Source organism: Ambystoma mexicanum, chromosome 10, assembly GCF_040938575.1.
Source record: "Ambystoma mexicanum isolate Mex_15411 chromosome 10, UKY_AmexF1_1, whole genome shotgun sequence".
In the NCBI taxonomy this organism is placed as follows: Eukaryota; Metazoa; Chordata; class Amphibia; order Caudata; family Ambystomatidae; genus Ambystoma; species Ambystoma mexicanum.
Window position 1 is genome coordinate 1359283286 of NC_090932.1, and position 17153 is coordinate 1359300438.

At 42.8% G+C, this 17153-nt stretch overlaps 1 protein-coding gene across 2 annotated transcripts in view; it reads right to left on the reverse strand.

The window, feature by feature from the left end:
• SEZ6L (seizure related 6 homolog like) overlaps nt 1–17153 on the reverse strand; it is a 1952755-nt gene that overhangs the window by 965994 nt on the left and 969608 nt on the right. For both annotated transcript variants that reach the window (XM_069619379.1, XM_069619378.1), the window contains exons 5-6: nt 14489–14674; nt 4486–4651 (exon numbers count right to left, since the gene is read on the reverse strand). In XM_069619379.1, coding sequence (XP_069475480.1) covers nt 4486–4651; nt 14489–14674 — 352 coding nt within the window. The remainder of the gene's footprint in view (nt 1–4485; nt 4652–14488; nt 14675–17153) is intronic.

The window sequence follows — 17153 nt, forward strand, 5'->3', positions numbered from 1 at the left end:
TTGGTACTCGAAATGCCCCATGGGTTTTCTGAAATCAGTCTTCCACGCGTCCCCATTGCATATGCATAGCAGATGGTAGGCGCTGCGCAAGTAAAGTTTGGTAAACATGGTGCCTCCCTGGATGTCCTCCAGAATGTCCTTGATGAGTGGCATGGGGTATCTATCTCTGATGGTAATGGAGTTGAGGTCTCGATAATCGATGCACATTCTCAATTCTTTTGAGCCCTTCTTTTGAATGAAGAAGAGGGAGGCACCAGCCACTGACTTGGATCCCCTGATTAAACTGTTTTGCAGGTTGTCTGTTAAGTATGCCTTAAGAGCCTCCTTCTTGGGGAGATATAATGAGAACATTCTTCCAAATGGCACAGAAGCTTTAGGTCCTAGATCAATAGCACAGTCTTCTAATCAGTGTGGAGGTAATTCTTTCGGACATTGGTCAAACACGTCCATGAATCCTTGATACTTAGCGGGAATACTGAAAACCACTGAAGTGGGCAGGTTAACTGGCATGGCCACTTCCGGGGTCTTCCTAAGTACCTTCTGTGAACCACAATTAGTAGATCAACACTCAGATTGAAAGGATGTATTGTTCTTGGACCAATCGATACACGGATTGTGTCTGCATAGCCACGGTATACCCACAATGATGGTCAAATGAGCTGCGCAGATGAGATCAAAAGCCAAGACCTCTTCATGCCCGAACATTGTCAGGAGCAAAGGTTGAGTTTCCAAAGTGATGGGCCTGGATATCAAGGGGTAACCGTCGACATCTTCCACGGGTGTAGGTTCTGTCTTTTGTTATTAGGTACTTGTCTGTTGTCAGCCCAGGTAGCATCCACAAAGTTGCTGCCGTCCCACAGTCGGGGGTCCTTTGTGGGATTGGTAGAAGGACTCTGAATAGCATCAAACGATTATAGTTCACCTCCAAGGTCCTTGTAGTGGTGTAGCAGGGACTGTTAAGACAACCCCGGACCATGGTCCCTGTTATGTTTGGGGTGGTTCATTTCCCTGCCTGTGGGGAGGAATTTATGGGCAGTTATGAAGTAAGTATTTTCTCGGACCACAGTACATACAAAGCCCCAAGTCTCATCTTCTCTTGTGTTCGGACGATGATAATGGACCATTTGTAGTACTGATCTGCATTGGTTGTTCGGAAGGTATGGGTTCTGTTGGAGGGTCTAAGGGGGGGAATAAACCTAAGGGACTTCTCGTCTTCCTGTGTTCAGCCTTTTATTCCACCATCCGTATTCCAGTTGTACATCCGCTTGTTCTTGATGGATATCCAGGAGTGTTTTGCATGAGGAATAGAGCACCTCTGGTCTCTCAAATAATTCCTTGAACATATGAACAAAAGCACAGCGTCTTGCACCAGCAGTCAAAGGCACCATGGCTCCCAGTGCACACGTGCAAGTCATTTAATGGTTTATTTCATCCTTCACTAAAATCGCGCAACTGCACAACTGGCAATGTAGCGCTTCATTTTACCGAACATTACTCTATGAAGATATTTAGCATCTGTTTTGAAGCGAAAGCAAGATATCGGATCACTTGCTCCACAAGAAATATTGACAAGTGTGAGCCAGCATCCAAACTCAATCAAGAGTAAAAGATGCCATAAAAATACGCAGTGAAATTAAAAATACTCGCGAACAATAGGACCATCCGCACCACATTTTTATTCTTTCTCATCCTGATGAAAGCCACACAATTATAAGCAAGAACATTCCTGCTAATGAATGGCTGAAACACAGTTGTGTCGACTCCCTTCCCAGTGTTAACACACACACTGTAAATGTTTGTAATTTGGATACCCTTTGTCTATATGTTCATTTACTTCAACATGACCCCCAATGGTAACAAGTATGTATTTATGTGTTATAGTGTGATACAGGCACAAAAGCTTGGGTAAACAATAATTGTATCACTTGGAGATATTATCTCTCAATCCATAAATGTCCTGTTTAAACCCCTTTTTTTCTCCCAAAAATGAACATTTGATGTATTAAATCATTAACTAACAAGAAAAATTCTGTTTTTTCGGAAAATCATTGACGCCTTTCAAGTCTGATATTTTGGGTAATCATTGTGTATCAATTGCGTCAGGTGTGCATACTACTTTAGGTTACCCTGATCATTGTGCTATTTTTTAATTATTAACCTACCTGGGTAGATCAGGGCCAACCCAGGAGCCCCTATATTCAAAAGCCGGGTTAGCAGCCATGACCAAGGGCAATGCCCAAGCCAAGGTGTTCCCAACCAGGTTTGAAATTAGGAAGTCAACTTTAGCCTAGTTGGAATCTCAGGCCCTGGATTGGAATTTAAAATACACCAAAAAGGCATCCAAGAATGTACTTAACTTGTGAGGGGACCCATCGTATTTACCAAAGGGAAAGGTCAAGGGAGGGAGATCACCTCTGGTCATCACCGTTTACCAAAAGCCGTCGTAAGTTGGGGTTTTCTGCCTGTAAGTTCTGCATCTCATGGGTAAGCCTCTGTACAGCAGCCACCAACTCCTGGTACTTTTCCAAGGAAGCTATCTTTGGGTGTTGCAAGCTCTCACACGCTTCCCGGTAACCACTCACTTCCTTACTGCAGAGACTGGAGAAGCCTCCTGTGGAATCTTCTTTTTTTTATTTCTTCTCCTTCTTTGAATTGGCAGTCCGTCTGCCAGAGAAGAGATAGGGTCAATCCCCATTGGAGACCACTGGTTAGGTTGGATAAAACAACCTAAGCAACGTGGACTTCCTAGGAGAGAGCCCAAATGAGGAAAACTTTTTAAGGTGCAAAAAAAAACAGATGCTGGATAATCATCCTGGCCAACTGTGACTGGTACAGTTCCAATGGCGCCTGACGATACTGCAAGGTAGCAGGAGGGCAAATCTCCCAGTATCAGGAACCCAGGCTAATCCAGTAAGTGAAAAGTCAGGAGTAGAGGGGGAGACATGGAGCGATAGAGGGGGGGATGTTGCACAAGAGACAGGGTGTAGAAAGGTGGCCAGGACAGGAGACAAGAAGGAAGGAGCAAGGCGCATAGGGAAGAAAGAACTAGCGTCTTACCCGTGAGCCACAATTGGAGGAGGGTTGCAAAACAGGGAGCTGCAGTTCCATCGTGGCAATAACTCGGGTAGCGGTCATCTTGGAAACAACTAGACCGCTAGTGTGAACACAACCTGAACGTGATAGAACCACTACGTTAGTCGCCAGCTTCTCCATAGACTATGCCGGCTTGACATGACAACTATCCATGGAATCGCCCCATGTTATCTATCTGCTCATCTCACTGCCTACTCTTCTCATCGCTCGTTTCAATCATCCTTGGCTTACCTATTTGCTGTCACTCAAGCCCCTTGCACTTCCTCTAGTTTCTGCTCTCTCTCTCTCCTTGCTCCGTTACTGTGAAATACTCTCCCTCTCCATCCTACTTCAATTCTACCACTACTTAAATCTAACCTAAAAGCGCTCCTCCTTTCTGAAGAATCTGTTTGCTAGGCATCTACACTCATGCATTACCCTGTTTCCTCTCTCCTGCCCTTCACCGACAACCCTACATCACTTTTCCATCGCGCTTCCATCCTTAATTTAGCACTTCCTCCACCATCCCGTTCCTATGTCATTCTGTCCCATTTACGTCCCTGGTTTATGTTTCCCCCTTCCCGTGCAACAGCTGGTCTTCAAGTCACTTTTTCTCATTCCTTTATAAAGGACCCATGTCCTCTGCTCTATTACAAATGTTAGAACATTTTACGTGTTTTTGTGCCAAACATATCAATGGACTAAAATAAATGAATAAGGGTAATATAATTTGGTTCCCAAGAGTTCAGTGGGTAGGCCCCCATCAATGATGTGATTTACAGTAAGCCTGTTAGGCGCTCAAGGTTTGAGGGTTCACTTTTCATAATGCACAGAGAGACAATTGTCGTTATCGTGTATGCCACTATTCTCTGGTGCAAAACCTTTCACAGCGCCAGGTGGGCACTGTGACTCCCTGCAGGTTGGCGGTTAGGCAATGGCAAGCAGGTGATGATGAAAACCATGCATAACACACACATATACACGCGCAAAATACTTTGTTATAAAAGACTATGTTCATACTTATCATCAACATTCAAGGCTTTCCACCTCAGAAATGCCATTGCCATTGCAAATTCAGGTTTCACCTTTGTTGCTCTATTGTGCCTCAAATTATAAATATGCAACCTGAGGTTGTAAATGTATTCTTACCTAATTGGGAAAACACCTCAGTGCTCTGCAAAATGTCTTGGTAATTTAGTTACAAATAGTTTTTTTTTCTGAAGAGCTTGCCTTTTTAAATGATAAATAATTGCCTATTAAACAAAGACATATTAGTGCTTTCTTGCTGAAAATGTTCACATATTGAAACACAAATATGATTACTGCTGTTTAATTTGCTGCTATGTTGCAAGGAGAAAATCCTATGTTTACCCAATTCACTTCTTATGTGCTATAAATGTATTCGATTCTTACCTGTCTCCTGGAGCAAGTAATAGTTTCTCAAAGTGCAAGTGCAATTTCTGGTGCTCAGGGGCTTCAATGGTCCACACACAATGAAGATTGTTGCTGTAGTTTCCTGGGTAATTGGGCGACAGGACTCTTCCAATTGTTGCATTGTGTACCGTCCCTCCACACGGTGCTGAGGATAGGAAACGCAAGAAGCAATTTACAGGGAATGCCCAACTATTTGTCAAATAAGTGTAATTTTAAAAGATACGACTCATTGAAATGTAATACTGTGCAGATGAAAAGGCTAGATCGTTTTTATTCTATTCATAAAAAGAGTGATGTATGCACACTTTACAGCACCACCGTGGATATGTTCCTTTAAACTAATAAACAGATCATGGAACAAACACATGACTGTTTATTAGGTAAGAAATAAGGCTGGCAGAACGTTACTGCTTGTTCGAGATTACTTCTCTGTGGGGCAGTAGTCTTGAAATATATGACCTCTTATGATATGTAACTACTGACAATAGGTATCCAGTGATTCCCTCGAATATAAAGCATTGAATGCAAAAGCCTAGAAAAAAATGCATCGAAAAAATGCGTTTTTTTGTAGGTAAAGATTTTTTTTATTAAAATGGACTTTAAGGGGGGGAAAAAGAGGTGTTGGGGGGACCCCATTACATTTTTTTCCAAAAAATGCATTTTTACAATGCTTTTTTTTCGAGGCTTTTGCATTCAATGCTTTGGATGTCGAGGATATCACTAGGAACCCTGGCAATAGAATATAACTGCACAGGTAATTACCATCAAACAAATAAAACTCTGGTATGTATTTCCCGCTTTTATAGTCAATTAATAATGATGGCGGTAAAAATGTATGGCAGGGGATAAAAAAGCTTTAACCATGTCAGGTGTCTTGACCCACGTTCAAGTTATTATGCTGCAATATTTGGTGCTGTGGGTTTAGAAAATCCAAGATGGCCGAAAAGCCCACATTGCGCCAGAATCCAGGAAACCATGCAGTTTTTGCACACACCAAAATGGTTGCCTGACCTACCACCCACCAGTGCGAGCGTGAAGGGCCAGAAGCGCCATGAGTGAAACGTGGTGCCAAAGGAAAAACAGCAGTGCCTATTAGCTCAAAAGCGCTTTGAAATCACCTTTGTTTCTCTGAAATGCAGGCTAAAAATGCCATTTTAAACATTGCAAGATATTCAAAAACCTCACTGAACACCAGCAGACATTTGGCAGAATGTAGTCTTGTGTGCATAGAAAATTTGGAAAGATGAAGAGCCTAAAACAATGTTTATAACCAAACTGGCTGAGCTGTGGATGTCAGCAGCTGAAGTGAAATTGGACTTAAAGCCACTAAAATCGAAATGTTTAAAATAAATGAGTGACCTACTTTGAGTGTCACATAGGTTGCAACTGTTTAAATGTCATAGTTTTGAACTTAGAATCAGCGTTCTAGCTGCATGTGTAGAAATTGTAAGTTTGATTTGAATGAAGAAAAACTGGGAACAAACGTGACATTTGGCTGAAGCCTGGCTTGAAGAGATTGAATTCTGCCCGGCAACTACCCCCGACAGGAGTTGAAACTTGCTCAGCCACTGCATTCGCAGGCCTGGCTGCCTTCTGCTGTTCCCACCAAAAGGAGATTACACCTCTCTGATTGAATCAGGGGTGGAGCGCCTGGGAGCAGGGAAACAGAACAATGAGCTTTCCTTGGCTCAGGCAAAGGCTAAATTTGGGGGGATCCTAAACGGCTTCCTCTTGATACAAACTGGGAGGAGCAGTGCCTCTGTGAGCAACTTGAGTTGGAGGAAGTGGACAAACCAGAAATTCCACCATGTGCTTTGGGAAACCACACCCCTCTGAGCCAGAGCATCATTTTCAAAAAAGGTGGATAATTCATAGTACGGACTTGTCAAAATGATATAATTAATATAATTATTCTTGTGATTTTTCAGTGTACATTTTAAGAGGTGTTAGGACTCTGTGGTATGTTCTGGGGGGTAGTAGCGGAAAATAAGGTATTACCCTGAATGTCTGTATGTTAAAAATCTGACACTTTATCATCTGATGCCCATATTCCTTGTGCATGTTTGTGTAAATTCTGGAAAAGTTAGAGGTTGTGTTCTTGATGAAAAGCACAGAATTATGTCATAAGTGGACACAACATCTTACAAATACAGGGATCGGATGGTTTGGTGCTACAGAAAATATGTTAACTGGACATATAATATTAGAAAAATGGTACATAGATAAATATGTATTTGGATCAAAAATAGATTTGTGTGCAAATTGACAAGGGGAGTGTTCTTTATGTATTCCATAAAATTGATGCCTGATTACACTCCATTCCTTCCCCCAATCAAGGGAGAGAGGAGAGCTTGGCCAATGATAAGTTGTGAGGGGCAGGCTTAGTAATGCCCACGCACACACCCATTTTCAAAACACATAAAAAGAGACTGCTTTGGACAGGCAAGACATTCACTTTCCACTTTCTTGCGAAGCATTTTGCCCGACCAGACAATATCCAGAAGGACCATCTCCAGAACTTAGAATCCAGACTTCAGAACTTTTTCAGCAGGCCTCAAAATCTTTTGCAAATTATTCAAACAGCCGGGCTGAGCTGTTTGATTCTGGCTAGAACCCGGTGCCAGTACCCAGAAAGCAGTGCTGTATCCAGAATCCACTTGATCCAGACCAGCAGAACCAGAGACCCAGACCAGACCGCATTGCCGCTAGCAGACCCAGACCAGATCGCTGTGAGCAGAACTGGTACTAAAGACCGTCCGTGGCGAGAGAACCGCAGCCAACCTGACCAGATCTTGACGGCCTATTTCAAATTTATAGTGTGAGTACTCAGCTAGAACTCTGCAGAACCCATCCCTTAGTTAAAATTATCTGATTCAAAACATTTGAACCTGTCCAGAACTGCATCATAGGAATCATGTGTTAATTCTGTCATTTCAAAGCTGTAAAAGTGTCATTTTGTCATTCTGATCCTTCACTTTAATTTTGAGAATCTACCTTCACTAAATCGTCCGTATCTTTGGAATCGTAGGTGCTAGGAACGAGATTTAACTTTCATTTTAAAGCTAAGATTCCAGCTTTCTAACAAGTCTAGACTTTCTACTCCGTATAGTTTTTCCGTAATCGCGCTCGACGCATTCGGAAAAATTGCCGCAAATTGAAAAATTAGCTCCTGTCAAAATTGCCGCTTTTGCTTGAACTGCTAAAATTCATTTTCAACCTGCTAATCCCTCATTGAGCATCGCGAGTGAGACTTGAACTAATCTTAAGTAGCTATCACCTACCCTGAACCTCCTATAGGGAATTAAAAACTTTTTTAGCATATTTTACTTCATTGCCACCACATTTAAAAGGATTTGCCTGCTTTAAAATCATACCTGTTTTCCTCTAAGCGCGCTGGGGGGAACTGGAACTTTGTATTGCATTTTGTTTATATTCCTGAAAATTGTGTGCTGTAGTTCCATCTCCTTATATTGCATAGGGGGGAGTGAATTGCCACCAGGGGAAAAGGGAACATATTATCTCTTGTGAAACCCTATCAGTTTATTTCTGTACGGCATTCTTTCCATCATTGTTTTTCCTTGAAACCATAAAAGCATTCTCAGTTACCTTTTCCTTCCTATACCAACTCCTAAGTAATGAATTACACGTACAATTGTAATATTATCCATTGTTGATCACTGTCATATTCTTAAGTGTGATATCAAATATTAATTTATTATAAAAGTGTGATATATATATTGTTTAATTTTTCCAATAAATCTTTTAAATTGCAAAACAAACCTACTTCTTGGCTCAGTGAGGTCAGGGGGATTCAAAGAGAGGGGCGTTATGTAAGGGTTTATCATCCAGAGTATAACTTGTCATAAAAATATATAAATAAGGGCTTCCCTTGGGCGTCCCAGACGAGGCACTGACTTAGTGGGATTGCTGAATTGAAGTCACTTAACAAACACATTGCACATACCCACATTCACTAAAACGCTGCTAATCGAATTTGGTTGAGAGAATGCCAGTCTCCTCAACAAAGAAAGTGTCTGATGTTGTGGAGTTCTTCTGATTCTTCTTCCGATTGGTGTTTTTTTGGCATGCGTTCCGTCCAATACGACGAGGTGTGTCCCAACTGGGTTAGGACCTTAGTTTCTGTCTTCTTCGTTCATACTCATACCCTATTCCAGATTTGTTCAATGTATTTTCCTAGCACCCTTGTATTCCATCCACCTTTAGGACAATTCCTGCTAAGTGCTCAACATATCCATCGAGGACACATTACACATTCTCCCGGTTAAAGATTTAATTCCAAAAATCCCTTGTTAAACCAACAATGTCCACACATTTGTCCACCACCTTAACTATAAACATCATCTTCTAAGTTTTACTTTGAGAGGAACAATGGATGACGTCATTCATAAAAGATAAAAACTTTTATTTTGCCAGTACCAAAGTCCCCTGTTCTATCTGTTTAGATACTGATTGAGTATCTGAAATACCTGCAGTACACAATGACTCATTCAACGCTTGAGGATCCTGGCCAACGTTTTGTTGATCTTTTACATGCAATTGTGCCACAGTAGCTGTGTAAGACAAATTACCAGTCACCCTCACTGATTCAATATGCGCCTCTCGCAAGTATGCAGGACATTTTTGGAACATAGCACAATGATCTCCACCACAGTTCCTACAGACAGGCTTCTTTTCATCTAGACTTTCCTTGATATCATGAACACCTCCACAATTAGCACAACACTGCATTACTCTACACACACTAGCGATATGCCCAAACCATTAACACTTAAACCTTAACGGGGGTGGCTTGTTCTTCTTAATCACATGACATCTTTCAAAACCAATATTTAGATACTGCAGTATATCCATGGACCCGACACTGTGGTAGATTGCACTACCCTTTCTCCGGTCTTACGAGCCAGTCATCTCACTCCCTCCACATTATCCTGCTTACGTTTTTACCAATACGTCCTCCAAATCCGTGCTGGCTGGTACACCATAAATCCCCCCTTGGCTTTTACTCACCCTTCCTGCACGTGCAGTGTAGACAACAGAAATTCCCACCACCATTTGATTTGAAAATGGCCCACCTATTATTTTTTTGCATAATACTTTTGCAATATATCAAAAGTTTGCACACAGCTATCTTTTTAATGTAGCAAGGTGATACAACCCGCTTGTGAACAAAATCTGCTTTTTCAATATACTTGCCACAGTCACTAAATAATGCCTCTCTTCAGGGGTACCACCCCCCCCCATCCAGCACTGTCACATTAGCAGTACACCCTAAAGTTTTCACAGCTTCCCCATGGACCGTTCCTCGCCTTGCTCTACACTGTTATCATGGGATACCACCCCCTCATGTTCCAATACCCAGCCTGCTGCCTTAAACCCAGCACTGCCACTCCCTCTGTTTGTTGACTTTTTATTTATTAATTTATTATTATTTATGTTTTTTTTTCCTCCTTGCTCCGCACTCTCCTTTTGTTCCACCTTCCATGCACTTCTCCCTCTTCCCCTCTACCATGCACTTGCGCGTTCTCAATGTCACTGGGCCTAGTAAAATCGTTGTTTTTGTTTCTCCTCTGTTCCCCTTCCCTTGCCTTGTTGCGCTCTGAAACACTTGTGTATGAGCGCGATGGAAATAAAATATCAATATCAATACTGAATACTGTGATGGTCCTATAATCAAAGATCCATCATTAACTCCCCTATCTACAGGTGATCTGCTTCTATTTCCTTTCAATGTTCTATTCTTCTTCTATAAAGGAACATTATTCCACGTGGTACTAGAGTCACTATCACTGAGTTCCAATGAATCCCCCATTTCTACTATTGTGATTCTGTGTAATGTCAGCCTTGCTTCCCTAAGTTTCCTTCTTCCATGTCCGCTTCCCACTGGCTACTATTACTGCGTCCATCAGCCACAGCAGCAACTCTTCCTCTCAGTGCCTATCTGTGTTCCCTCTCCTCCCGACGCACACCACTCCCATTCCAGTCAATGGCCCTCATTACGACCCTGGCGGAAAGGGTTTTACGCCAGCGTAATGCATGGCGTACCTTTCCGCCTTACTACGAGTTCCCGTAGCGCCATGGTGGTTTTTTCGCCTGGTTTTTCCGGGCGGAAAAATCCATGGCGCTACGGGACCTGTTGTTAATTACGGCACCGTAATTTACGGTGGCGTAATTAACGCCTTCCCCACTCCCATTATACCCTATGGGGCAAGAATGGGGAAGGGTAAATGGGGATTGGGGACTTACCGCCCCGCCAAGGTCGGAATGGGGCGGTAAATCCGCCAACCCCCATGGCGGAGTTGGCAGCTCTGCGCCATGGACCATGGTGCAAATTGCACCATGGTCCTCCGCCAGGGTCGTAATGAGGGCCAATGTCTGTTGTGGTTTTCATCGTCCCTTTTTAGTTTTTTATCTGGAAACGCTGGTCCAGCAGGGGAAAGTTTGTCCCTTTTCACTGACGACTACCGGAAAAGCAATAGCACAATGACGTGCAGATTGGATTTGAAAGTAGGGGGAGAGCATCAAGGAGTGTGATAATGTTCTGGGAGCTGGGAGCTTGAATTTGAGTCAGACGGGTACGTGCAGCAGGAGAAGTGATGGAAGAGATGTAAAAACCCCATTCAAACCCTGCGAAAAGGTTGGGGGAGTGCAAACGGAGACGGGCTGGTGATGCCTACTGCAGCAAGTGAGAGGGGCTATGTTGGTGTCCTTCCATTCACATAGATAGCAGAAGGATGTTGGAGAGGCCGCATCTTGTTCCTGGCAGCCTATTCTTCCATGTAAAATTGGACAAACACGCCTTTTAATGTGAAATAATGAAATGGGATTTGTCGGTTGTGGATCGGGCAGTTGGAATTTTGGGAAACCAGGATCAGGCAGTATAAACCGAGCCAGTATTAATGCCATTAGGGCCAGCCTTAACTCTGAAAATGCCCGGGGCAAGTGAACAGAATTGGGCGGCCTCACCTCCTCACACGGCTCCCCCAGCCTGGGTCCCTGAGGGGAAGGGCAAATATTGTTGACTCTGCCAGGGTGCTTCCAAATATATTGTTGCTGTATTTAAGTGTTTTAACCAGCAAGGGGCTGCTGCCCCATTCAGGTTTGAAAGCCACACTGTATTGAATGCCCAGCACAAGCAGGCGAGCGGGGCACATTTCATTAAAATAGGGTGCTTGCAGTGCCTCCACCCACCACGTCAGCTTGGGGGAGCCCTTGAAAGGCTGCACTGAGTTGGCATGGCGGGGCACTAATGGTGTCCCGGCTGGTTGCCTGGTCTGCCCCAAGGCCGGCCTTAAATGCCATGGGTAGAACATGTTTATATCTTGGGAGAAGGCATATAATCCTTGTAGCCCGAACCTCTCACTCTTCCACCTTGATCTGCATGTTTACCGGTAGCACATTATTTCAACCATTAATGTTTTTTTTGCAATGGGGAAAGTCAGTGGTAACACAATCACCATTTGCTACCATTCATTAACTGCAAGCAGTCATTTTACCACTGGTGGTAAACAATGAATGCTGATTTTAAAGCTAGGAGACATTTTGTTCTTCTGATATAGGCAGTGATTTACTGCAGAATCCATTCCATCCCATCTATTATGACTTGAAATGGTGGTGCTGTATTTACTGCCTAAAATAAGAACAACTGTTTAGCAGTCATCAAAACATTTCCTGCTGTATGAGCCTCTACCACTGTCTCAGATATATGCACATGTTTTTGGTGGAAGTATTTTACCATTTATAGCCCAACTAGCCTTACACGAAGGATATTTAAAATGCACAGTTTCCAGCAGTAGTCTTTGAGCGGCTGATAATGGAAAGATGGAAAATGCCGAACAGTGTCCTTAAGAGTCAGCGATCAATGGCAATCGGGCCTCATTACAACTCAGGCGTTAAGGGTTAACGCCACCGTTAACCCTTAACGCCTGATTCTAATTTAACGCCTGCTTTTAGCAGGCGTTAAAATCCATGGTGCTAACCTGCCATGGTGCTAATTACGCCGCCGTAATTTACGACGGCGTAATTAGCGCCTTCCCCACTCCCATTATGCCCTATGGGGCAAAAATGGGAATGGGGAAGGGAAAATGGGAAATGGGGATTTACCGCCCCACTCACCTTGGAATGGGGCGGTAAATCCGCCATCCACCATGGTGTAAACGTAGTTTACACCATGGTGGTAAAGTTGGTGCACTTAGCACCAAGGTTGTAATGAGGCGGCACAGATGATGCCAAGTTAACATCAAGGACATTTACATCAGCGTCTGATATTTCTTTTATTATTGCACAACATAAAGCGAAAGAGAAAATGCACCTAGAGCCCATTTGGGTGTGCAATTTTCACATGAGTAGAATCCACTGGAATGTAATTGTGACTGATTCGTAAAGGTGCACAGAAATGCAAGCAATGGAAATGTGCATTTTCTTTCGTTACTCGGGTACATTTGATTCAAATGTGAATTACACATCGAAAGGTGGTGTGCGTGGGTCTGTCCTTTTGTGTACCAAACCCCAATGTTTATAAAGTGGTTAACTAAGTTTATTGCAATATGTACCTCTAATTCCTCTTGTTTGAACACAACTACGACAAACTCAATGTTTCCAAAAACGAGTGGCTTAAAAGCACCCTAATAATTATGCTATAAATGCTATATTGCAGCAAGGTTTGTGACTAACACATCAGAAACAGAGCATGTGATCTTCAGTGTGGAAACATGCAGAGGAATAAATAGCCATGCTATGTTATGAATGTCTGTTATGTTGCTTCAACATAACAGACGTGCACATGTTATCATGAAAGCTCATGCCACATGCACGTCACCTCAACGTTCTTTCAAAAGTACCCTTGGTGGGGCTTCATGGTCCACTATACCCGGTCTACCAAAGCAAAACACTTTCTTCAAATTCCTAGGACTGGGTTTAGAATAGAAAATGAGCTCTCCCACCCACCCCTGCCCACCTCTAAGAGTAGTTGCATGGAACTTATTCTGTGCCGCTCGTGTGCTAACCATTCCTCCAGATGTCATCACTAGGGACACTTTTGCAGGCAAAATGTCATCACTAGGGACACTTTTGCACACTTTTGCAGGCCCAATGTCACCACTAGGGACACTTTTGCAGGCCCAATATCATCACTAGGGACACTTTTGCACACTTTTGCAGGCCCAATGTCATCACTAGGGACACTTTTGCACACTTTTGCAGGCCCAATGTCATCACTAGGGACACTTTTGCAGGCCCAATGTCATCACTAGGGACACTTTTGCACACTTTTGCAGGCCCAATGTCATCACTAGGGACACTTTTGCACACTTTTGTCGGCCCAATATCATCACTAGGGACACTTTTGCACACTTTTGCAGGCCCAATGTCATCACTAGGGACACTTTTGCACACTTTTGCAGGCCCAATGTCACCACTAGGGACACTTTTGCAGGCCCAATGTCATCACTAGGGACACTTTTGCACACTTTTGCAGGCCCAATGTCATCACTAGGGACACTTTTGCAGGCCAAATGTCATCACTAGGGACACTTTTGCACACTTTTGCAGGCCCAATGTCCCAATGTCACCACTAGGGACACTTTTGCACACTTTTGCAGGCCCAATGTCATCACTAGGGACACTTTTGCAGGCCGACTCAGAGCAAGAACATGTACTCAGCTTACATCAGAGGTATCACTAGGGGGTCTGAGAGGGCTATAGCCCCGGGTCCTTTACTTGTAGCCCCGGATAGAAGCTCAGGGGCTAAAACCGAAAGGCTAGCTAGTCCTGAGTCCAGACAGTCCCAAATTAGCATAGCCCCAGATCCTTTCCAGACCTAGCAACACCCCTGGCTTGCATTGAGCCGGCTCTGGTGTATTCCGTCATGCCACATTAGCGGAATCAGTGGGTAAAAGACAAACACATTTCTGTAAAACAAACGTTTACATTGAAACAGGAGAGCAAAGGCTAGGTCCTCGCTTACCTGTACACGAGGGTTCCTTGCTGCTCCAGTGGGGCTTGGAGGCATTGATGCATGTCAGCAGGTCGGGTCCTTGCAGCTCGTATCCCAGATAACAGTGGAAATGGGCATTTCCGCCGGCGTGAAGATCCATTACAGTGACATCCCCGTAATCAGGTCTCCGGGGAAAGTTGCAGCTCAGCATAAAAACTGCAAAACAAAAGGAACATACATTAAAAAAAAAAAACGGCTCGGACTGAGCCCATACGTCTCGAACGGAATGATGGAAACAGAGGAATAACAACGACAGAGCTCCTCAAGTCATCATATTGACATGCTCACTTCACATCACAAAAAAAAGAACAATCAGAAATTGAGCTCCTCTATAATGCATCAGTTTTTTTACACGAGAGCTCAAAAGCAGGGGGCGTCCTTCTGCAAAGTCCTCTAGGATTAAATATTATAGTTGTGAAAATAGCCGCCTGTAGACAGAAACATTGATGGAAAAAGATAATTTGTTTAATTTGTCTCAGAAAATGCGTTCCTTTCCTCTTAAAAAAATATGCGTATGAAATTAGTCAAATCTCTGTACACCAACGATGCAGTGCAAATATGTTCTTTTTAAAGGACATTTTTAATCAACAATGACTGGGTAATCAATGTGTGGGGCCGTGGACAATTCGAGAAGCTATGGGCCAAAGTGAGCGACTGTAAACTGAAAGCGTGGCCCCGTGAGGATCACTGAGGGGCTCACAACTTCCAATTTTGCATGCGGCTGCCAGTGTACACAATTAGCAGAATGTTGCTGAACGGTCCAGGGCTCTGTTGGACCCTCAATTTTCTTCTTTGAGCATCAAAACAAAAGCATCTGATGTATAGAGGGGAACAAGGAGGGTTTAAACAAAATATTAATTCCAAGATGGCTGCCAAGAAAATGACATTTGGATGATGATGGACCAAAGTCCCCTTTTTATGTAAGTTAATCCAAATGAAGATAAAAAACAAGGTAAAAAAATGAAGAGCTCGGAGATGATAAAACCAGTGTGAACCCAGCAACAGGTTAGTATGGGCATGGAGGAAAAGCCGCCAGGAGCTCTGAGTGGCTGTAGAGTGCCTTTCCAGAAGGCGTTCTGAATCCTTGAGACATAATTAAGGTGAAACCTAACATCCATAGGAAATGGCATTCTACTGGCAATAAGTTTTGACCCATAGGACGGTTCAACACAACATTTTACAAACTTAATTGGAGGCTCGAGTCCCCTAGAACTGCAACATGTCATGCAAATGAGTGTTACGGTTCAAAAGATATAAAGCGTTGTGGGGTTTAATAACAGCCCCAATAACCAAAAGGCCAGTTTAGTTTAGTTTAGTTGCTTATATAGCGCGCTGAACCAAAAGGTAACTAAGCGCTTGGCTTAGTGAAGACATGTTACAGACATAGTATACAGATACAGAATGTGTACAAGTGATATGAACAGAACAAAAACAAAACTATAAAGTTTACATATACGGTAGTAAAGATAAGAAACATATACAGAATGTACATATGAGTAGACAATAATTTACAAGTGTGCTCAGTATATGCAAGCAGGGTGGTGACCATAGTATGGCAGAGGATATCAGGATGGGATGAGTGAGAATAGCCAGGATTTGACTTTGAAGCAGAAGCCCAGAAAGGATGGTTCATCAGTTCATTCCAAGTTTTAGCAGCCAGGACAGGGAAGTCTGAGCCACCTGAATTTTGCAACCTGCACTTGGGAATTCTGAGGCAGTGAGTATAGTTGGATCTGGTAGGTCTAGTGGAGGTCTTTCTGGAGAATTTATTAGCAAGGTATTTGGGAGCCGTGTTATTGAGACACTTCTGAGTGATCATAAGTCTTCTGAAAGTGATTCTGTCTTGTATGGGTAGCCATTTGACATTTCGTCTGGCTTTGGAGATATGATCAGAGCGTGAAATATTTAGGGCTGTGCATAGGGTGTTGTTTTGCAGTACTTGAAGTTTGTGATGGTTTTGTTTGCTTGTGCCCAGGTAGAGGGTATTACAATAATGCAATTTGGAGATTATTTGGGCTCTGGCCACAGTGATACAACTCTGTGTGAATAAGAATGGTCTGCCAGCATTTATTAGTTTGGCGGTGTAAGCTGAGGTTAGGCCTTACTCTGAAATACATTGTTCTTATGGCTGGGCCCACTGTTGAATGAAAAGCTTGCCTTAAAACTCCAATACTGCTAAATGTGCCTAGGAAATACAGGTATTTCTGCTGTTGACACAATGAACATTTTAACATGGAAAAGGCACATCACTGAATTGACTGAGAGACAAACAGCAACATTGGAAATGCTGTGTACACTGCCAGTTTTTTCTTTTTTAATTATTTATTTTGAAAATGGCTTAAAAAACTTAAAACCTTACACAATATAGTTATAACAAAATACAATCTCAATACATACATATATAAATACAATAACAATACATACAATTTACAATATTTCCCAATACAATTTGATTAAAAAATCTATCAAAAATGTCATATAATCACACCCTAACTTCTTTCTCAATTTATTATTTCATTCTACAGTCACACTTCCTCTTACTGGATAGATAACGCCAAGCCTAATAGGAATTGATACAGGCTCTTACGCCAATCCCTGGTTGTCAAATTCTGTATATATAACCACATGTCCTCTG